Raw genomic sequence first — 23217 nt, 5'->3', positions numbered from 1 at the left:
CTCACAATCGCAATGCGTGACTATTTGCTCCTTATCTCATATAATCCCTTTTATAGTAATACAATGATGTATATAAAGGCTTCTTCCATACCTCCACATCCTTATAAAATTATAGGCTAATTGAGGTTGTTGTTCAAAGTAAGATAGTGCCCCACAGTCTCAAAAACCCCATGGATGTTCATTTTATTTTTAACAGCCCAATATCCCAAATGTGCATCAGGGGGCTTTACAATGTGAACCACACAAGACAACATCTGTCCTCAACGACTCTGGCTTTGGGTGAAGAAATCTGCACAAAAAAACAAACCCATATAACATAATATTTGTTAAAGAAACCTCAGGAAGAGCAACTCTGGAGGGATGGCAAGCCTTGCAATGTATGATGTGTGTTCAGAATTAAATACAAATTAACATTACATGTATTGAATATGACAAATGATTTGTGAACATGAAAAGTATGGATGCATATGGCAATAACTTTGTGGTTATTGAACAAAATAGTTTGGCTGAAAGAAACTTAATTCAAACTTTTTAATCAAATGTAAGGCCATTTGGAAACTCAATACTTCAAAAGCAAAATGATTTCGGGGCAATATTTGGCTGCACAGCATAAGCAATGACAAACGATTGTTCTCTAAACAAACTGACACAAAGCAAACTCAGCATAAAAAATCTTGGCAAAATGTGTTGAGGAAAAGTTATTTAAAAGACTAAATTGATATAAAATAACAGGAAATATTAATGTGGAATATGAATTGGGTTTCCAACTACCATGTTGATAAGACTTAGTAGCCTAACACAGCTCCAAAAGCGTGGTGACCACTGGAAATAGGGGGCAGACAACTAACATCCCCTCTATCCACATTTTTGATATATCTGAACCTAACACAAAAGCCGATTCCAAAAATGTTTAAATTAAAACAGATAGCTCGAGTTCATAAAAGTGTTGACTAATTAATTACCTCATTATTTGCTCACGTGCCTCACCTCCTGCACGCCGACGTCGCGCAGTGGCCAGTCCGTGACGCGCTCGCTTTATTTTGCGTGCAGCAGAGAAGGAGGAGGCGGAGAAGCAGAAGAAGAAGAGTGCTGCTGTTTGCGGGTTTACTCTCAAAGTCTAGCCTTTCTGCTTCAGTACGCGGACTGGCATCACTGCTGGGAGAGCTAACCGACTGTTTACTGTTTATTTTAATCGGCTGTAGCGAGGCTTTCTCTGCCGAACAACAACGCTAACCTCGGTATCGCACCTGTCTCGGAACATGGACAACAAAGACTGATCACACTGCGCTGTGCGGCAACAAACCGAGCCAACCGCAAAGATATTCATTTATTTAAGAGGCTGGGCTGCACACAAGAGGCTGGTGCTGCAGAAGGAGGCTAATGTGCTCGACATTTGCTGTTGGGCTTCCATATTGCACGCCGATCAGAGCCTGGAGGGTTTAATTATAGCAACACTTGGATGCGCGTCTTGCTGTCGCTCGGACATCCAGCAGGAAAGAAGAGAGGAGAATATCAGGCCTACATCAGTGTTTTAATTATTTAACTATCCCTGCTGGACAGTAGGCTACCCTTTTTTTTTTTTTCTTTTTTTTTTTTGATTGGTTGCCGTCTGCAGTGCAGTGTGTTCAATGTTCCCTTAAAAACACAGGAGCATAATGTGGGTCATTCCCGAAGATGTGTTACTGGCGAGTGCATTGTGGATCACCGAGAGAGCCAATCCATATTTCATACTCCAGAAACGGAAGGGCCACGGGAATGGAGGCGGAGGACTGGCTGGTGAGTCCTGTTATTAAACCCTTTACTGTCACGGATCAACAGCAAATATTTATAGTTTAAATTCAGATGATGAAATGTTTGTTATGAGGAAACTCATGCACAAGACAACGTGAGGTGGATCACATGACCAATCAGCTGTCACAGGTGGCCTTACACCTGGATGTGAAGAGTTACATTCTAAATGTGTTGAATTATTCACACTATTACCAGGTGTTGGCTTGGATAAGCCTATAAACCAAGATTACTGCCATCAAAGTCCACCACATAAATAATGGTACACTATCTTGTCACTGTCCCTGCAAGATAAATGAGATATCAGCCATCACAACAATGCAAACTACTGTTCTTGTGCTAATAGCTGTGGAGTCTGAACAACAGTGACTCTATTTCAGACACGGTCTGTTTTGCTTGTTCATGCTGAATCATTCCCCTTCCTCCTATTCTCACTCCTCCTCCTCACTCCTCCTCCTCTCTCTCTTACTTATTCTATCCAAAATGGGTGAAGCAGAAGCAGGAGAGGAAGAGGAGGAGTAGGAGGGAGTATAGGTTATGGAAATGACTGATTGGAGGTTTAAGTTAACACCCCACTGTTTCTCTGTGAATTTTAAGTGTTTGCTCTTGTTTTGACCTGAATTCACCCAGTTGTATTTCACAACAAAATATTGCACTTCCCCATGTTAAATAGATGTGCTTCAGTTTAGCATCTTTAAAATATTAAATCTTACTTAGTTAAGAACCTGGAAACCTTGACAGGATTGTGTTGGTCCTGATTCTAACATTGACCATAATCTGATACAACCATTGGAAGGATTACTGAAGTGTATGGGCCCCTATAAACCCTTATTCTTCTCCCTATGGCTATTCATTACAACAATGACCTATGACATGGCCCTATGTGGCTTTTGTTATAAATTGTTTAAACAATCATTTCATATAGGATACTTCTTGGTTTGAAAAAAAGACCGTTCTGCCTCGAGATCAGTCGTTAAGTAGGAATAAATTGAAGGCCCTTGTTCCAAAATAAACGACAATTCATTTTTCAAACCAATTGCTAAACAGTGGTGATGTCTTAGGAAAATATACTAAGGTAATACAGTTTTTGGTCAAAAAATTGCATTGCCATGCTATATCTGAAGTAAAATGTCCAATATTGTGTCAATTAGGATTGTTTGAAGGCATTTGTGATTTAAATCTGAAGTGGCATGCTTCCATTATCACGGATTGATCTGTGTTTATCTGCTTGGTTTCTGTTCTCTGCTGAGAGTTTCTCACTGTCAGTGAGTGACGACAACAGCAGTAACTATGATGGGAGTAAAATCCCAGACACTGAGGACCACTCAAACTGAGTCAGGAGTGGGAAATGTGGTTACAAATATAATATTATGGCAATCTTTTAATATTATGTAATTTTGTGTGTGATAATTCTGATTTGTGTATGTCCATGATTAGTTGATATTGCTGGCCAAAATGCCATCTGGATAAAAGACTTGTGTAGTCAAGAGACATTTCTGAAGTAGTCCTTACAACAAGAAATAGTGGTACTACAAATGAGTGTGTTTCAATCAAAGAGTTTTCACTTCTTTCGACTCCTAATGAAGTACAAAAGCAAGTTGGAGGGGAAAACTAAATGAAAAATCCTTTTATTTATCAGAAATGATATGTTGACGTCATCGTTATGTAAATGCTCACCATGCTGACTTGTGTGCCAGTTGGCACTCGGCACCCAGTGACACTGACACTGCCCACAAACACTTGTTCCAGGGGGACGGGAAACCATTCGGCTGCACCAGAACGCAGCATTTTACAGCGATGGGCAGAAATATGTGTTTAACTTGACTGGGCTTACGAGCAATTTTAACATTGTGAAGTAAGAGCTGTAGCTGGATGGGCAATGATTGATAGTATTACTGCAGTTTCTCCGGAGAAAACCTGAACGTATTCATATTTAGCTCTCGTAAGTGTTAAGGGTCCTTTGGGTTTTAAACATGGAACATTGGATAAATATGTGGATTTCCATTCAAATTGTCCAAAAATCCCTAAGTCTGACAAGTTAGACAATCCAAAAGATGTCTACATCTCCAAGTCTTACACTCAACATCAGTTTTAAAGCCGTAGTTAACCTCATTTATCTGAACTATCATTATACAGGATTAATCTTGAGGAGCATATAATAATCTAGATGAATGGGGTTTGTATCAGTTAAGAATATTTAGCATTTAGAGTATTAGCAATGCTGTTTAAAGCTTCCTGTGGAGATCCTGAATCGTAGTGCTTTAACAATCTTTTCACACAGGTCCCAGTTTTGTTTATTTTCGATGCACAATTGATGATCCACATAACTATAGCGGATCAACTGGTAGCAGAAATGTGGCAATAGATGCAGCAGTGTGCCAGCCAATCAGGAAGATGAAGAGTTGAAGCTATCAAACATAAACAACACAGACGTTGCTGAGGTTTTATGCTCTCAGCACATTTGTGTCAGATACATCACTGTGATAAGCAGACATAAGGTGGTCACACACCTTAGTGGTCTCCTTTCTTGTGCGTTACCCCCAGTTTCCTGCTTTAACCTCAACTCATGATGTAGGCTGCATCATACATTACATGCTGTGGCACAATAGTTCAAATTAGCAGCTTGTCATGGATTTCTAACTACAAGGCATCAGGTACTCTCATTCGCTGTAAAACTTTGGTGTTTTTTTCTTAAACTATTTTGAGACGTAAGGCTAACCGCACAATAAAAGCCTTCTCTGAGATGTGTGGGCAAGTGTTGAACTTTTAGGTTATGACTGTTTTTGAACATTGGGATTTTATTTTGAACAAGGGGAAGTTGTCTTCCAACTTACAACAGATAGTTCTTTGTCACAAGGGACATTACCAGAGCGTCATGCACAATTTTCTCATTGGTTTCGGTGTCATTAAGACAAATTAGCTTGTTGTCTGCTTCAGCCCTGTGGAAACTGTTAAAGGGGCTCTGTTGTGCTCATTTTCAAGATTCATATTTGTATTTTTTATCTCTATTGTGACATGTTTGTGCTTTATGTTCAAAAAGGGGGGGATTGTGTGGAAGAGAAACTCCCTCTGGAGGGAACCTTTGCAGACCATTTACATGCACAAAAACACTACAGGAAAGGGAAAGCCCCAAAAGCATAATAGTGCCCCTTAAGTGGTCACAATTACAAATGATGATGCAATTTCTGCATGCATGTTAGCTTTTTATAGACGGGAGACACATGCACAAATGGGAACTTACTGCAAATTAGTTTGTTTACAAGAAAACTCCTCAGGGAAACCTTTGACCTTACAACTAAGCTGTACTGTAAGTAGGCCTAGTGTAGAAGATGTACTCGCTCAATTTTCTTTTGAATGTCATTTGAATAACACACATTTAACCCGATAAATTACACGCTTTAACCCTCACATAGTCTTATCTAATGACCAAGTTCGCATGTACAGTGTTTTGTGTGACTGTGCAGAGCTGGAGGGGCATTTGAAAGGACGTCTTGCATCCTTTGTTGTCCATATGTAGACCTCATCATTATTTATCAGAGAGAAAGCAAAAAGAATAACGCAGAACAAAACCTGCTTTCATCAGACTAAATAACCTCAGAATCAGGCCATCGTGTCAGTCGTTACGTAACTTGATGCTTGAGCTTAAAATTACAGAAACATTTGAGTCCTTGTACAAAACCATATTTCACAATCCGGCTGGTAATCACTTTATGTTAGGATGTAAGTGTGTCAGATACTGCCCTCGTCCTTATGTAGGCCAGACTGGTTGTTTATTTTCATAAGTAGAAATAGAGGAGAAGCTGTAAAATACATATCATTGCATATGTTGCAGCAATGCGACACGCATGGTGATGATTGAGACTTGTCTCAGGTTTTTGGTTATCTAAAGCAGCATTGATTTCAAGTGTCAGGGAGATTGTTTTCCTTTGTGTGCTCAATGCAAACATCCCACACCAGCAGCCACCACCGCAACCTGTGCAACCCGCATTTTTTGCATAAATAGGATATAAACAGAACACAATAAGTGTGTTTTGTTTCATATTGTTTGGTCTGCTGCTGTTCCACTGAATGAGTAATGATTCAGTGAGGCTAATTTTGTTTTGCTTCCACAATAGGGAGCTCTTGATCACATGATTTGTATAGGCCTGTTTTTCCACCCCTCAGAAATGAAAGGTGGAACATGTTACCACTACAGCTGTTAGTTGTCTTTGTTTTGTGTTGTGTGCACCCACTCATACAGTACGTGGAAGGAAATTATCTATTCCTACTCACACCTCTTCCTTTACACACATGGCCCTCAATGTATACCACAGACGGAGGCAAGTGATGTGTAAATAAATAACAATTCCCACTGGCTAGGAAATGGCTGTCTTTCTGTCTGTCTCACTGACAAAGGAAAGACAAGGTGGTCACACACATTCAGTGATCTGTCCTTTTTTTTTTACCCCCGCGTTTCCTGCGTTAAACCTCAGCTCCCATGTCGGAGGCTGCACAATGCATTACATGCTATAGAACACAAGTCCAATTTAGTAGCCTTTCATGAATTTTACACCACAACACTGTACAAAAACTTACCAGAAGTTTTCATTCGCTGTATTACTTTGTTTTTTGATTTGAGATCTAAGGTTAACTGCACATTAAAAGCTTCTCTGAGGTGGATGTGTGGGGAAGTGTTGAACTTTTAAGCTATGACTGTTTTGTAACCTTGTGATCTTTCTTTGAACAGGGGGAAGTTGTCTGTTTGTTACAGAGATACTTAACCAGAGTGTCATGCTTAAATGTCTCATTAGTCTTATTGTCATTAAGAATCCACTTTAGCTTATTTACTTCCAAAACACTTATTACATACACAACAGAATATTTTTTTTGTGTATTCATGACAGGGATCTGACATGTGGCATGACAATCAATGTATAACTGTATTGCAGTTTAATTGATTTCATTGGCTTTTGATTGGTTTTCTTGAATGTTCATTGCGACAAAAAGGTGTGAGGTACTGTCGCTGTAGTCCAAGTTCTTTAAACGATGGAGGGTCAGTGAGTTTGGAACACACAGATGTACTTGGTTTATTATTTCTGTCTGTCCTTAACACTTGTTTTCCTCTGAAAATAAGAAAAACATTTCAGCTTCGCTCGCATGTCTCCCCTTCCTCCCCCTCATCTTCTCTCTGTGTGACTCATGCTGTTTGCTCTGATGAGCGGCTGAACAAAAATAACCCGTCTTAGCTCCATGTACACCTATTCTGAACCTGGCAAATCATCTACAGCCACCAGAAGCTCAGAAAATAATATCACTTTGGCAAATTAGCCCACTGTAGGTTTGTACTAATTGTCAAGCCATTGTTGTACAGCTTTTTTTATTAGGATTTTATATAAAAAAAGATCCATTATACAGAATAGCTTCTTGGGTTTCCAGGTTGTGAAACTCTTGTTTGCGTGTGAATCACAATATCAAGTAATTAGTAAAGGTTAAACGGTTTCTAATCTCATAATAAGCCAGCAGCACCTTCCACAATAAAGTCCTTTTTACATTGCATTATATGAAAATTAGCAGCATGCAATGATTACGCAAGCTGTGTACTGTAGTTGATTATACACAATTTCTTAACCTTTCAAGTGTTACAGAGTGAATGCCTGTTAAGAATCATTATGAATGGATTTGGGACTGGCCTCAAGTTGTCCTTTCTGGCAGCAATCTTCATACAACGAAACACTGAACTCATTGTACGTTTATAATGACAATAAATACCTCTAATCTGACACCTTCCAAACCACATGCATCATGGCTCTTCATTTTTTCATTTAATAGCCTATATACTTTCTCAGGTCACCTTTATCCTTATTAGTTTCTCACCACTGCTTTCATATGAAGTGAGCAGAAAGCCTACACACCTCACATTGCTATTTGAAAACCCATCTGTTTTGACTGCAACTTGGCCAACTAAAAACAAAACCTTCTCATTTCTGTATGTAGCACTGGCAATGTTTTTTATGGTTAGTCTACTTGTGGGATTCTTGCCATTGTATCCTCATTGTTGATTGCACTTATTGTTAATGGCTTTGGGAAAAAAGCCTCGGCTAAAGTAATGTATTAGTTGGATTCGAATAATAAATCACATTTAATTTGAACACAGAGTCAAACATAAAGGTCATCTGTCTAACACTCCTCAGTACTAAACAAATGCATTTGGATTTATGGCGTAGAGACGACAACAACAACAACAGAAACAAACCCTGAACCACAACATTTCCTGGGATTCGTTTCAGATGATGATTTATGGTTGTATTATGTCTGTAAATGCTTTTGTTTATTTCACAGCTGAACATATTTATATGTCAACATGTGTCATGAGGCTTTTGTCATTTTCTGAAAAATACTATTACGTTTTTGTTCAGTCTTTAATATCATGATTTTGGTCTCTTGCAGGTTTGCTGGTCGGGACCCTGGATGTCGTCTTGGACTCCAGTGCTCGGATGGCCCCGTACAGGATCCTCTACCAGACCCCCGACTCTTTAGTTTACTGGATCATCGCTCATGGTATGTGCCCTTTTTTAAATGTTGGCTCCATGTTAGACTTAACCTCAAGTATACTTTGACAGTTGTGTTTTCTGATTGACCTTATATGCTTAATCCTGCACATTTAAGATGTAGAGTTATGGGTTTGAAATTCAAGCCAAAGCGTTATTGTCATATGCTCGATAGCTACAGCACAGTAGGAAATAAGAGTCCAAGGCCCCAACAAGACAATAAAAGAGAAATATTCATAAGATATTGACCATTGCTGGAAAGTAACCAAGTATATTTACTCAACTAGTGTCCCTAAGTAATACTTTGAGGTAGTTTTTACATTTAATCGTACTTTACTTACTCTACTCCATTTTGTAAGCAACTATTGTACTATATGCTAATACAAAATGTAAATCAACAATTATAAGGAATTTTCATGTATTAAAAAAAGTCATTTCATTTACTTCAAACTTTACCAGTTGAAAAATGTAAGTCATTAAAGCATTAATGCATCTATCGTCAAAATCCAGTCACATAATCTATCATTTTCAAAAGAAATGGTCATTCTACATAAAAAGCAATTATAGTTTTGGTACTTAAATACTTACTACTACTTAATTATGTTTTGATGCTAATACTTTTGCACTTTTAACTGAGTATAAAGAACAATGCAGGGTTTTGGTGGTACACTGTGGTATTACTCCTCTTACTTCTTCCACCTCTGCAATCGACACGATGGTCAAGCTAAAATGCAGGAAAACTCAAAGGGTTAATCAAGCGTAGACCTCTTGTGTGTTTTTACATCCCTCCCCCAGCCACCACACTACCCATAATGCTCCAACATCCTGCCTTTTCCCATGTCAGCTGCTGGATGCCAAGCATTACATCATGCCCCGGTGGTTTTAAAGGGCAGGATTACAGGATCAGGTGCAGGAATCAATGCTCAAATACGAGTGAATGTTGTGTTTTTCTGCTAATCACTTCATGGGTTTTATTTATTTTGATTTCATGTCCTCTGCTAGTGCCTCACAATAGTGTAATCTGCATATTCCGTGTATGCAAAGCTTTACTTATTATCTCCAGTCAGACACATTCATCAAGCAAAACAGCCGCCGCACTCCACACTGATAAGAAGCAGCACTCTTCTAGTTCTAATTTTTTATGCTGTCATTGAATATGAAATCATCCAAGCTGTATGACATAAGGCTTTTGCATTTCCAACACCGAAGCAGGGCTGCAAGTAACAGTTGTTCTCATTATAAATTACTTTTATGACTATTCTGAGTTAATCAATTGTTTAGTTAATAATAACAGTTTCCCGTGGTTGACACGCTCTTGACACGTGTTTTCCCTGACCAAAAGTCCGAAACCTAAAAAAGTAATTGGTTTATCGTCAGAAAAGACAAAGAAAACCAGCAAATAATCATATTTGAGAAGCTTTAACCTGCCTTGCTTTTATCACATCACTTTTGTGAATTACAATTCATTAAAACAAAATGCAACTAAACTAATTGTAAATGCATAAAAATAAATCAGGATGATACCTGATAAGATAACGATGTTAAACAGTTTCTAATTAAACGAAGATGGTTCACTACTGAGACATTGGCAGAGGGTCTTTAATCCGTCTGTTCCTTACCAAATGTTTCTATGAACTGAGTGTCTGTTTTCCCTATATCTGAAATGGAGGCCTACTTAAGACTAGCCTGGCTTCAAAATGGCAAAATTGCTCCTTCCCCACCCCTCCCAGTCCTTACTTCTTTCGCCCAGACATGTAGGAGAGTGGAGCAGTCTGGCAGACGGGGATAATTCAGTGAATATGCACTCACTGAAGGCCTGTTTGCAGCCATGTTGAGGGATAATGGTCCTCAGGGGCTGCAGCCATTACTGCGATCACTTTCTCCTCCAGCCCCAAAAATCTGTTTTGACCTCACTGCTAACAAAATGTAGTGTTGTTATAGTGTTGCTGTTTAAGGGAATAAAAGAAGTGTATTTGATTTGATACTCCGCTCTTGACATTTGATTTACAGTGATGCTTTTGACATAATTTGCCCATCATTGAGTTAAAGAAGATGATGGGCAAAGAAGCTGGAGGGCAGAAAATATAGCTTGTAAATAAATTGAGATTATCCAATTTCATTGTTTTGGATCAAATATTATGGCATAGTAACTACAAACTTTATAAAGATCATTCTCAGAGTGTAAATCGAAACAATAACATGGTATGTATATGTATTTCAAGTCTCAAAGTAGACATTTAACATGGTCATTTACAGGGCTGAAATAATACTATAATACCAGAAAATGAAAAGAGAGAAGAAGAAAAATGTTTAGGGGAAATTACATTGCAAAATGAAAGATATTAAAAGGTGTTTGGTGTTTTGTTCAAGTGTGACCCATTGCTACCATTACGCTCCTCCTGTGAACCCAGCAGCTGAGTGCTCTCTCTCCTCCTCTCCTGCAGGAACGTCTCGCAAAGAGATCACGGAGCACTGGGAGTGGCTGGAACACAACCTGCTGCAGACGCTCTCCATCTTTGAGAACGAGAACGACATTACCACCTTTGTCAAAGGAAAAGTTCAGGTACCTGATCAGACTGTCCCATAAACATGTTGTTCTATGTGTAGATATCAGATATCCTGTGTGAAACTAAGTGGACACTTTGCCTTTGACTTTTTTTTCTTAAGGCAAATGCTACTTGCAACCCGGCATATATATATATATATATATATATATATATATATATATATATATTCAACAAAGCTTAAATTACTTTACAACTTTTTTTGACATCTTTTAATTTTGAGTGATACGTTTTCACACTCATTATGCCTCTCTCATTGCTGTTTAAATTGAAGTGGGGATTAACCATGAACCTTGTTTCAAACTGTGCCATGTTGGGTCCTTGAATTGACCTCTAAAGACTTTGAAAATGATTGAATTTGATCTTTAAGATGTGGGAATGCTGCTTAACATACATTTACATGTTTCTTACATATAATGCAACTCGTATATAAAGCATTCCTACAATGTTTTATATTTTATAGTAAAAAGTTAGGACAGGAAACCAATACGAAGTTAGTAACGTTAAGAAAAAATAAGGAATCGGACAATAAAACTATTTTCATCTTGCCAGTTTGTTGCTGTTATGGGTCCTATGAAGTATAACTGTATCAAACCGTGCTAGCTGCGGTAAACAATGTGGAATCTTAAAATGTAAATCACTTAACCTTCTGCAGCTCTTCTTCAAATACCAACCCTATTGTTTCTCGTCCCTTCAGCTCATTACATCTTTCCGTCTCTTTCCATCTTCAGGGCATCATTGCGGAGTACAACAAGAACCAGGACGTCAAAGAGGACGACGACACGGACAAGTTCAAGGAGGCCAGCGCTAAGTTTCGTAAGCTGTTCGGGATGCCGGAGGAGGAGAAGCTGGTCAACTATTACTCCTGCAGCTACTGGAAGGGCAAAGTGCCCCGACAGGGATGGCTCTACCTCAGCATCAACCACCTCTGCTTCTACTCATACCTACTGGGAAAAGAAGGTTAGAGAACTGCTGTCTCTCTTTATCTATTTCATTATTTTATTGGCATGAAAATACCTGTGAATACCTTTTAATGTCTTCTATGGCTTTAGAGTTTGTGTGCGTAAAACTAAAAAAACATTATAATAAAAGAAGATTTTTAGTAGTGTTATGGGATATCTACGTTAACTTTGACCTTTAATTTTTAGGTAAAATGAGTTTTTTCTGGCCAATTCTATGTTTTTATTTGTTCTTGTTTCTTTTAACAAGCAGCCAGAAGGATTTTAAAGATATTCAAATGCGTCAACTTATTTGGGATTTTGCCCAGGCACAAAACGGCAATCTGCTCACGTTCCAAATATTTTCAATTTTTTTTGGCAACCTGTCCAATATCAAGTCATTGAAGGACAGGCTGAGGTTAGATGAAAACAATAAATAATTTCAACAAGGCTGCTTTGCTTCTGTCCCCTTAATAATTTGGGTACATTTTTACTCTGGAGAGATTCTCTCTGCCATTATTTATAGGAAATATCAGATCTGCTATTTTTCTTCATGGCTTCCTTTTTTTTGAAACTCCAATCTGTTATTACAGGTCATGTTGCAGTTAGTTCTTGCACACTAATATCTCCCCACACTGGTCTAACCACATGTCAAACTGTGCATCATCCTCCTATTCTTGCATGTTCTTGCAGACTTGACTAATATCCTTAGGGCAACTTTAGTTTAATTGTGTAATCTCTCGTCTGTGTATACTCATCTATTTACCTTTTTAATGTCTTTTCCTTAATTCAAGCCAAACTGGTGGTGCGTTGGGCAGAGATCACCCAGCTAGAGAAGAGCGCCACCCTCCTGCTGCCCGACGGGATCAAAGTGAGCACCCGCCTCAACGAGCACGTCTTCTCCGTCTTCCTGAACATCAACGAGACCTTCAAGCTGGCGGAGCAGCTGGCCAACATCGCCATGCGGCAGCTGCTGGACAACAAAGGTTTCGAGCAGGACCGCTCGCTGCCCAAGCTCAAGAAGAAATCCCCCAAGAAGGTGTCGGCTCTCAAGAGGTGAGAAATAACCGATGCTGAGCGAGAACGCTTATTTACGCTCATCAATAATGAATGTGTTTGCATGTTTTATGACATGTAATCGATTGAACATTAATGTGCTGTGGTGTGTGAGCAGCTGGTTATCTTAAAGACACAGAGAAAAGACAAAAGCTAAACATGCGTACTAGGAAATAAATGGTACACTTCTTTTATCTTTTTGTACTACCAGTTTATTTGAATGCAAATTGCTTTTGTGCTTAAGTAACTGTAAGAAATGTTGAATATGGGTCTTCTTTTTTGTGTATGTCTATGTTTTAGTATTGCTACTTTTTACTTTAGTAACATTGCTAATAATTGCCAGAGCCATATTAATGCAAAGCGGATTATTCAGGCTCAACCCATTCTGTTATATTGTACAATAACAAAAATGTCGACTCATATGACTGGGCATTTTTCATCCTGCAGGGATTTGGATGCAAGAGCAAAGAGTGAGCGTTACCGGGCGCTCTTCCGTCTGCCGAAAGACGAGAAGCTGGATGGACACACAGACTGCACCCTGTGGACCCCCTTCAACAAGATGCACATCCTGGGACAAATGTTTGTTTCCACCAACTACATCTGCTTCACCAGCAAGGAGGAGACGCTGTGCAGCCTCATCATTCCCCTACGAGAGGCGAGTGGTTCTGTCTGACATGTATCAGCAGGTTTTATGTACAGCTTGCAATGTGGGAGATTTGATAATTACAGAAACGATACTTGGTAAAGATAACATTCAGCACCTCAATACAAACAGCACTCATCAGAAGTGACTGAAGTAAACCGCTAAGACAACATGTGACCAGTTTGTTGATGTTGTCTTTTAGGGGATTATGACTATAAAAGGCTGTACACAAAGTAAATACTTGCTATTGTAACGGCATCAGTCTTTAAAATTAAATGAGTGGTAGAGCTGAACTGATGCCAGTAAACACTTAAAGGAATACTCAACCCCAAATTGACCTTTTGTATATCAATTACTCACCCTGTGTGTCCATGATTTCTTGAAGACAACTGAATTTATATTGACAGAAATCTTGAGGAATTTAAGTAAATGGGTGCTTCTTTCAACAACAACATCTGTTAACAAACTCTCCCTCAACGTGTGCAGTATACAATATTTAAAAATAAATACCAAGGTAACACAGGCAGGGTAGTTGATGTACTAGACCGGATCAGGGGAGCACTGATTCAATCCACTCTTCAGTTAGCATGTCGTTGTGTCCCTGGGCAAGGCACTACACCCAAATTGCTCCTGTGGGGACTGCTCACCGTATTGAGTGTTTGTAAGTCGCTTTGGGTAAAAGCATCTAACAAGTGACATGTCAAATACAGATGATCATTGGAGGAGTGAAGCATTTCTGTATCGTAAAGTTTTTTAAATAAGTGGTCTACATTTTGTCATTTTACACGAAAAAAATAGCTAGTTTTGTTTTCAGTACAATTTGTTTTTAAAATGGTTTTGTCTGATTCTCATGAATTACTTTATGTATTAATTGAGATTTTGATTAATCCTCCAGGTGACCATCGTGGAGAAGGCAGACAGCTCCAACGTGCTGCCCAGCCCTCTCTCCATCAGCACCAAGAACAGAATGACATTCTTGTTTGCTAATCTGAAGGACCGGGACTTCCTGGTCCAGAGGATTTCTGACTTCCTGCAGCAGACCACCTCCAAGATCTACCTGGAGAGAGAGCTCACCGGCAGCCTGACCAGCTCAGATGACGAGGTAACAAAATACGGTTTCTTAAATACCTAGTTTACTTGCAGTTTAAAATGTGGTGGTGACCATTTAAAAGTTCAAACCATTAAACATGATGTCCGTCCTCCCTAGGTTTACTCCCAGCATGGGTCCCTGCACTCCAGCAGCCCACAGAACAGTTTGAGCTCAGAAGGCGAGCGCACGTTCAACCTGAACGACAGCAGCGTGCCCACAGCCACACAAGCTCTCATGACCATGTACCGCCGGCGCTCACCTGAGGAGTTCAACCCCAAGTTGGTGAGTTAAATGCACTCTCTGTCAAGTACAGTTAAAGGCACAGCAATGGATGCCTTCAGTAATTATTTTTACTGTTTACAAGACTTGTTTCTGGATACACATTTTCTTGGGCCAATAGTCTTTTAACTAATTGTTTGAATACATTTCTGTGGGATTCAAAGTCACTTTTCTTTCTCTTTTCTTCCCTTAATGGTTGTAAAACTATTTATAGAGGGACCAGAGATGGTGTTAATGAAACTCTGATTTGATCTGCTCCCATTAAAAGCTATTTGTAGACTTGTGAATGCTTTACTTGTCTATCCATAATTGCCATTTTTACATCACTATATTGCACATATTTTAAGCTGCATGGAGGATTGCGGCTAGTGGCAATCTCGCAGTATATCTTTCTTGTAAGACTGTATATAAATAAAGCCATAACTGTCCTTAAGCTTAATGCAATGGCACTGTGACTTTGCATTACGACATATTACAATAATCATTTTTTGCAGAGTGTGCAAGAAAACAATCTTACCACTGTTTACAGATTTTACTTTACAGTGATTGACCTTGTGCTTTTGCATCTTATAAAGCTGTTCCCCCCTCTTTGCTCAGGCGAAGGAGTTCCTAAAGGAGCAGGCGTGGAAGAACCACTTCACAGAGTACGGACAGGGAGTTTGTATGTACCGCACGGAGAAGACAAAGGATCTGGTCCTCAAGGGGATTCCTGAGAGCATGAGAGGAGAGCTCTGGCTGCTCTTCTCTGGTGAGGAAACATGCAGAGAAACACAACACACAGAGTGCATGCAGAAAGCTGTAAAATGATTCATACACGTCACCTGAGACCACACCCTGCATACTGCATGATCATACCTGATCCTAACATCACATGATGCATATTTTACTCAGGTGTCCCTTGTTGACAACACACATTATAAGAAATAATAACTGAAATTAAAATGTGAGATACTACTCCTACTACTACGGCTATGTCTGTGTTGCAGCCTTTTTAAAGTAAAGATTTGTTTTCCTCTTTATTTATTTATTGTGTCAAAAGAAATTGGGTTGTTCAAGAAAAGCTGTTTTTAAACCAAAGTCATTAAAACATAGCGTAACGTAGCTTGTGACTGTCATTCTATAGCAACAGGTTTATTCAGGTATTCAACCTCACACATACCTGAGTACAGGCAGAGTCATGCAGCAGCGTCTGCTCTTCCTGAACAGAGCGCCTCTCTCTTTCCACAGTGACTCACTTATAGCTCACTTGGCTGTTGTCATAGCTGCATAGTGATGACCTCAGTCAACCTTACCTGCATAGGAATTAGTTAGATTAGCTTATACTAAAATAATATAAGAAAAATATAGAATGCCTATGTAATACTCTAGTTGTTGAATTAATTGGTGTCTATTTTTAAAACAAAGAGTGTAAAAACCAGTTTGGTGAGCTTGATGAGCAGGTACCTGGAATGTGGTTAACTGTTATTCACAGGACTGAAAATAAAGCACTATTTACTGAAATTAACAAATAACACTTCCAACATTGACTGGAAATTTAAAACAACTAAGTTAATACTGCACAAATCTTATTGGATTCAAGTATTTTATGACAGCCTTAAATGTTATCTACTTGGCCTGGTTGAGGTCCTGGAAGAGATCTGAAAGACGAGAATTAATTCTCCTGTGTTTTTCACAGGGACCATCAACGAGATGGCCACCCATCCCGGATACTACGAAGACCTGGTGGAGAGGTCGATGGGAAAATACAACCTGGCGACAGAGGAGATAGAGAGGGACCTGCACCGCTCGCTCCCCGAGCACCCGGCCTTTCAGAACGAGATGGGTATCGCTGCTCTGCGCAGGGTCCTCACGGCCTACGCTTTCAGAAACCCGAACATTGGATACTGTCAGGTACACACGCCTGTTCAGATTCTGACATACAGAACCTTGCAGTCCCTGACAGAACTTTAATTTATACTCTTCTCTCCTTCGACACCACAGGCTATGAATATCGTGACTTCTGTCTTGCTGCTCTACGCTAAAGAAGAGGAGGCTTTCTGGCTGCTAGTGGCGCTCTGTGAGAGGATGCTGCCTGACTACTACAACACCAGGGTTGTAGGTCAGTATTTGCAATAGATGCTGTATTTTAGGTTGTTTTTTAATTGTTCAACATCCTTTTTATATATTAGTTTCTGAAATGGTCCTTTGCTATACCTTATTTACTGCTGCTATGCATTTTAAGCTTCTAGTTTGTCATAGCAAATATGCATTTACGGTAATATTGGTGGCAGATTTGATAGTTTCTAGCCCACAGTCAGCCCATTTCATTTTTTCTTTTTCATACTTTAATTAAATAATCCCCTTTCTTTCCCCTGTGTTTCCCAGGAGCCTTGGTAGATCAGGGGGTGTTCGAGGAGCTCGCCCGTGAGTACGTCCCTCAGCTGTACGACTGCATGCAGGACCTCGGGGTCATCTCCACCATCTCGCTGTCCTGGTTCCTCACCCTCTTCCTGTCGGTCATGCCGTTCGAGAGCGCAGTGGTGGTGGTGGACTGCTTCTTCTACGACGGCATCAAGGTCATCTTTCAGCTGGCGCTCTCCGTCCTGCACGCCAACATCCACCAGCTGCTCAGCTGCAAGGATGATGGAGAGGCCATGACTGTACTCGGCAGGTGAGGAGAGAAAAAATAACAAAAATAATCTGTTTTCTGGACATTTAGGATACCGTCTCTCTTTAACCCTACTTTTTTTTACTTTATCAGTTATTTTTATCCGACAAGCATTAAAGATTATAATTTTGGTAAATCTATTCTTAATTGTAGATACTTGGACAGTGTGACCAATAAGGACAGCACCCTCCCTCCCATCCCCCACCTGCACTCCCTACTGACAGACAACGGGGAACCACATCCAGAGGTCGACATCTTCAAACTGGTCCGCAGCTCCTACGAGGTATTTGACCAGGAGGATGATGAGCCTATGAAAACCTGTGTCCACCACTGTGTTTTGTTGAGAGACATGCAGGGAAATGGTACAAATGTTGTCATCCATGTTCTTTCTCAGGGAAGCATTAATAAAATGCAGTGTGCTTCCTGTTGTATGATTTTAACCTAAGTTTAAATGCGTTTTTAAAAGCTTCCTTGCTGTCCTTTCATTGTGATAACTTTGAATAAGGCGGCACCTGAGTTGACCTTTATTTTTGTCCTTCTTTCTTTGTATCAGAAATTCGGTTCAATCCGTGCAGATGTGATTGAGCAGATGCGTTTCAAACAGAGACTGAGGGTCATCCAAACCATTGAAGATACAACGAAACGCAACGTGGTGAGAACCCACTGACTGTTACTATTTGTAGCTAGACAAATGTCTGTAAAACTGTAGGAGGTTTATTTACTACAATGTTGTTGCTTAACCCTGTTGTGCAGACAACATCTTGGCAGCATGGCAACTTAAAGTCTCTTAGTTCTGAAGGCTAAGTTAGATTAGAGTGTTGGATCGTAATAAACGACATTCTGTTTATTATTAGATACTCTGCTCTCTTCACGCTCTTTCTTCTATTTATACTTAATGTCATTATATTGTGTTTCAGGTCAGGACTATTGTAACAGAGACTGCCTTCAGCATTGATGAGCTGGAGGAGCTTTATGTGCTCTTTAAGGTGAGTGACAGCTTACATACTCATTTAATAAAACAATTAAGACAAATAGTAAGGGGATTTGCTGAAGTGCTTTCAGCTGTCCTTTTAAAAATGTCTTCTGAATGTCTACCTAATATTTTTCGGTGGTGTTGCACAGTTAGGGAGCTTTGGAGATAAAAGGTACTTCCCGAGTTTTATTTTGCCATAACATTTCAGAGTCCTCACATGCTTTTCTTCTCTCCAGGCCGAGCACCTGACCAGCTGTTACTGGGGCAGCAGCAGCAACCCCACCGAGCGCCACGACCCTAGCCTGCCGTACCTGGAGCAGTACCGCATGGACGTGGAGCAGTTCAGAGGGCTGTTCAACCTGCTGTTCCCTTGGGCCAACGGAGCGCACTCCGACCCCCTGGCTCTGCGCTTCTTCCGTCTGCTCGACCAAAACGGAGACACACTCATCAACTTCCGGGAGTTCATCAGCGGCCTTGGTAAGTAAAGCGAGGTTTTTACATTGAAGTACAAACCTCTGACCTTTTTTTTAGGATGTTCTTAAGACACACTATACTATTTATTGTATCATAGCATACAATAATATGAAAAAATATTATTTTAAAGTAACGATTTGTAACACAGCGCACGTGTTGAGAGTTGTAGTCTTGATTTTAATTAAAGGTAGAATTGTCCTCACTGATGTGTCAGATTTTGACAGTAGTTCAGGTGTGCCTGGTCTCTAAAGCGTGTTGATGTGTTTTAGGCGTCTTGTGTCACGGGGATCTCACTGAGAAGCTGAAGCTCCTCTACAAGCTGCACGTCATTCCTGGTGAGTTTGCATCTATGTTGTCAGTAATGTCTGAAAGTCGTCTTTAGGACACTCCAGATTGAATATGAGTGGAGCAGGATTACTAGCTGTACAGAAATGGCTGAGCTTTTTTAAAATCACTTAACAGGGCAAGGCTTGTTTTCTCAGGATTAACTTTTTCTTCAACCGAATGACTTTTATTTACATTTTGACAAACTTATTACCACATCACTTTAAAATAAGATTTTGTAGGAATGATTGAAGAGAAACAATGGTTTGGTATGAAAACAAGGTTTTTACAAAGAAAGTTAACATTTTTCCCTACTTTCAAAGAAATCCCTCGTGAACCGGAGGAGCCTGACTCTGCGTTTGAGGCGACTCAGTACTTCTTTGAAGACATCACTCCCGAAACATCCATCGGTAGGAACCTAAAATCTACTGTCTTTGTGCATCCTTAACATAAGCACTCTATGCATGTGAACGTCATTTATATAATATAAGCGTTATCATTAAAAACATAGTGGTGAGAATGTGGTTGGAAAAACTGAAGGGACACACCGCAGCAAACCTTATAACCTCAGAGATGAAAAGAATCATTTTTAGAAGATAGGGAAATGACTTAAACAATAGATGGAAAAATACCATTAAACAGCTCTAAACCAAAGTCCATATTAAATATACCCTACATACACTTACAGATAAATTATATTTCATTTATTTAGCAATTACAGATTTCCCCTAAGTTATCTGTTGTGCTTTCATTCCTGACGGTGTTGCTATTTAAAGTATTAAGACATGAGACTGCCATTGTGATATTTGCACGAGTGTAATCTGTGTTTGTGGTCATGGGCATGTCATATGATTGACTGGGGAAAGGGTGGTTGGATTAACCCTGAAACCACACCACGGGTGAGAAACCGCCTCAAACACTGATCTGTTGTTAAGACAATCCAGCTCTCAGAAGGCACTGATGTTATCCTGTTGAATCACACCTTGTCCTGGGCATAGAAAAGTAGACGTTATGCAAGCTGTGTGGTTAAAAATCTGCTGTACAGTATGTAGTTTGGAAGCAAGGAAATACTGTAATACAATGGGCTTGAAATGTGAGGAATTTCCTTGTTTACAAAATCAATGAATTGAACAAAGACTGATAACAGTCAAAGGAGTTTTGAAAAGTAACTGAGAATGTGTAAATGATTTCATATTTAAATATTAGTTTTTAATAAAATGATTAACAATTCTAAAAACTGAGGTATGAACACTACTCTTTGTTCTTTGTTCAGGATTTTCTTTTTCTATGAATGTTTTTTGAGTTGTTAAACTAGACGTTTGCTCTCTCTCTCTGCAGGTCACGACTCAAAGACCAGAAGTGAGAGGGATGATGGTTTTGTCAGAGTTACATTTAAGACTGAAAAAGGTGAGTAGTATTTTGCGAAAGTAAGATCACAGCCTGCATCTATAGATCTTAGACAACACACTACATAATCCTGTTTATCTAAACTGCGAAACACAATCATTATCAAATGGCAAACCATGCAAGTTTGAACTTACCTTTAATATTGAGTAATAAAAAACAGTTAAAGAGACTAAATGTGATTGGGTCAAAATATGGGTGTGATTTTCATGGCCTGAAAATGTTTGATAGTGTCAGCCATTCAATGGAAAAATGAAATGTTATTTCTTCCAGAATTTTGAAAGAAATATGTGCATTCAGTATATATCCAGGGTGAGCTCTACAATTGATATAGCCAGTTCTTTAATCCTGATACAGAAATAAAAGGCATTAGTTGCACTTTGATGCATTTGTTTAAACCAACTTAAGAGTAAATAAAAAATGTTTTGTACATCTCACAGTGAAGAAACTGAAAACACCTGATTGTCGCAATTACCTGAAACTGTGGAACCAGGAGACCAAATCTAAACTGGAAAACACAAAAGATCTCCCCAAGCTGAATCAGGTGAGACCTTCTTTACGTGTTGTTAAGGACGGTACATGCAGAACAAAGCGGCATCAGGGTTTAACTGACGTCTTGTGTTTTTTCCCCCCAGACCCAGTTTATCGAGCTGTGCAAGACCCTCTACAGCATGTTCAGTGAGGACGCTGCAGAGCAGGAGCTGTATCACGCCACCGCCACCGTCACCAGTCTGCTGCTGGAAATGGGAGAAGTGGGGAAGCTCTTCTCTCCTGGCAGGAAGGATCACAACATGGAGGTTAAACTAGAGTCCGATGTGTGTAACAGAGAAGCCACAGACCACAAAACAAAGCAAGAGGCCATGCCTGAATTCCAGCAGCGAGTCCAGGAGGATGATTTCTCCCCTGCATTACTGGTGATCAAGCAAAGCCCCTGTGAGGATGGGAAGGAGGAGGAAGGGAGCGAGCAGCTGCCAGCAATGCAAGACATCAAGCTGGAGGACTCGTCCCCCAAAGACACCGGCACGTCATCCTCCATGCTGATCTCTGATGACGAAACCAAAGACGACACCTCGATGTCGTCTTACTCAGTTCTGAGTGCGGGCTCCCACGAGCTGGATGAGAAGCTGCAATGCGAGGACATTGCAGACGACACGGTGCTGGTGCGCAGCGACCACGGCCCCGGGGTTGTAAGGAGTAACGCTCCTCTCAGCGGGGGGTCCTACGACAGAGGAATGCCTCACAGCACGAGCATCGATAAAGACTGGGCCATCACCTTTGAGCAGTTTCTGGCTTCGGTTCTCACCGAGCAGGCCCTGGTGCATTATTTCGAGAAGCCGGTGGAGGTGGCGGCCCGTATAACTAATGCCAAAAATGTGCGTAAAGTCGGGCGCTCGCTGTCATCAAGTGACTATGATATCTCGCTATCTGGCTGAGATTCCACACACAGACTTTTTAAAAGGCAAACATGGTCATTGTGTAGAAAAAGTCTCGGTGAGTTTCAGAGGACAATGAAGGTCAGTGTATGATAGTTGAATGAATGTGACCAAAAAGGTCTCTTAGCAATGTATTTTACGAGCTGTGAAAGACTTTTATTATAACAATCACTAGATTCTGTCCAGCGGGGAGCGATAGGACATTAATATTAAGGTTTGCTCAGATGAAATCAGTGTCTACATGTAGTAGCTGTACTTTATAAGACATTATGCATAAGTGTTGATATTGTAATCTCTAGTACTCTTAGGCTATGTAGATGTACATGTCCACAGATACAGTACAGTGCTAAACTTGGATATTTATAGTCTACGTACGATCACCCTAACATAATATCTGGACAAACTGTCGCTGCATTACTGTACATTACATTTGCTGTTAATCACGAGACAATTTTTAGTTTCTCTACAAATGACAATAGGGTAAACTGCAAAAAAAGCTGTGAAAATTCAACCATTTACTGAATTTTCATGAATAATAACTCCCTTAAGGTGTTGATTGAAGCTATTGTCTTTTCATGCACATAATATAAGACATCCTAAATATTCACTCCCAAAAATATTCCCATGAATTTCTTGGATGGGTTTTCCTCTGTTATTTATTGGTTATCGCAAACCACTTTTTTCTGACTCAAAAGAAAATGACTCACACGTGATATTTAAGGATTTCGAGTGTCCTAAGACACTAGAAAATACTGTTGAATGAAAAAGCTGCACTTTCTTTATGTTTACGACATAATGTGATCCACTAAGATATTATGGCCTTTTTTAAAGAACATGTTTTAACCTTTTTGCTCTGTACATTTTTACGTTGCTGTTTTCAACTTGTTTTTATGTAAATATGTTTTTTTATTTTAATTGTCCAGGTGGTTTTACTCTGGATAAGGATGCAATGTGTATCACTCCATCTTATTAAAGTAACGGTATGATTGATTCTATGCTGCACAGTTCAACGCCTCAACATTTCTCATAGACTTCATCAGAGAGAGAGCCACTTTATGACCCTGACAAAAAGGGGTA

General features: G+C 39.8%; 1 protein-coding gene across 1 annotated transcript; it reads left to right on the top strand.

Annotated features, from left to right (window-relative positions):
- The first annotated feature begins 1056 nt into the window (after positions 1 to 1056).
- Positions 1057 to 23120, top strand: tbc1d9 (TBC1 domain family, member 9 (with GRAM domain)). The gene is made up of 21 exons (XM_063883193.1): positions 1057 to 1776; positions 8215 to 8325; positions 10760 to 10878; positions 11611 to 11839; positions 12612 to 12873; positions 13321 to 13528; positions 14412 to 14618; positions 14724 to 14888; positions 15483 to 15633; positions 16561 to 16775; positions 16866 to 16983; positions 17250 to 17535; positions 17686 to 17815; positions 18086 to 18184; positions 18450 to 18518; positions 18742 to 18982; positions 19249 to 19314; positions 19627 to 19713; positions 20642 to 20710; positions 21148 to 21251; positions 21343 to 23120. Exons 1-21 carry the CDS (start codon positions 1656 to 1658, stop codon positions 22138 to 22140), a joined length of 3855 nt encoding a protein of 1284 aa, XP_063739263.1. The 5' UTR covers positions 1057 to 1655; the 3' UTR covers positions 22141 to 23120.
- The last annotated feature ends 97 nt before the right edge of the window (positions 23121 to 23217 follow it).

The sequence above is a fragment of the Eleginops maclovinus genome, chromosome 5 (assembly GCF_036324505.1).
Source record: "Eleginops maclovinus isolate JMC-PN-2008 ecotype Puerto Natales chromosome 5, JC_Emac_rtc_rv5, whole genome shotgun sequence".
In the NCBI taxonomy this organism is placed as follows: Eukaryota; Metazoa; Chordata; class Actinopteri; order Perciformes; family Eleginopidae; genus Eleginops; species Eleginops maclovinus.
Note: the sequence above shows the minus strand (reverse complement) of the source record. Positions and strands in the feature narration are given on the sequence as shown.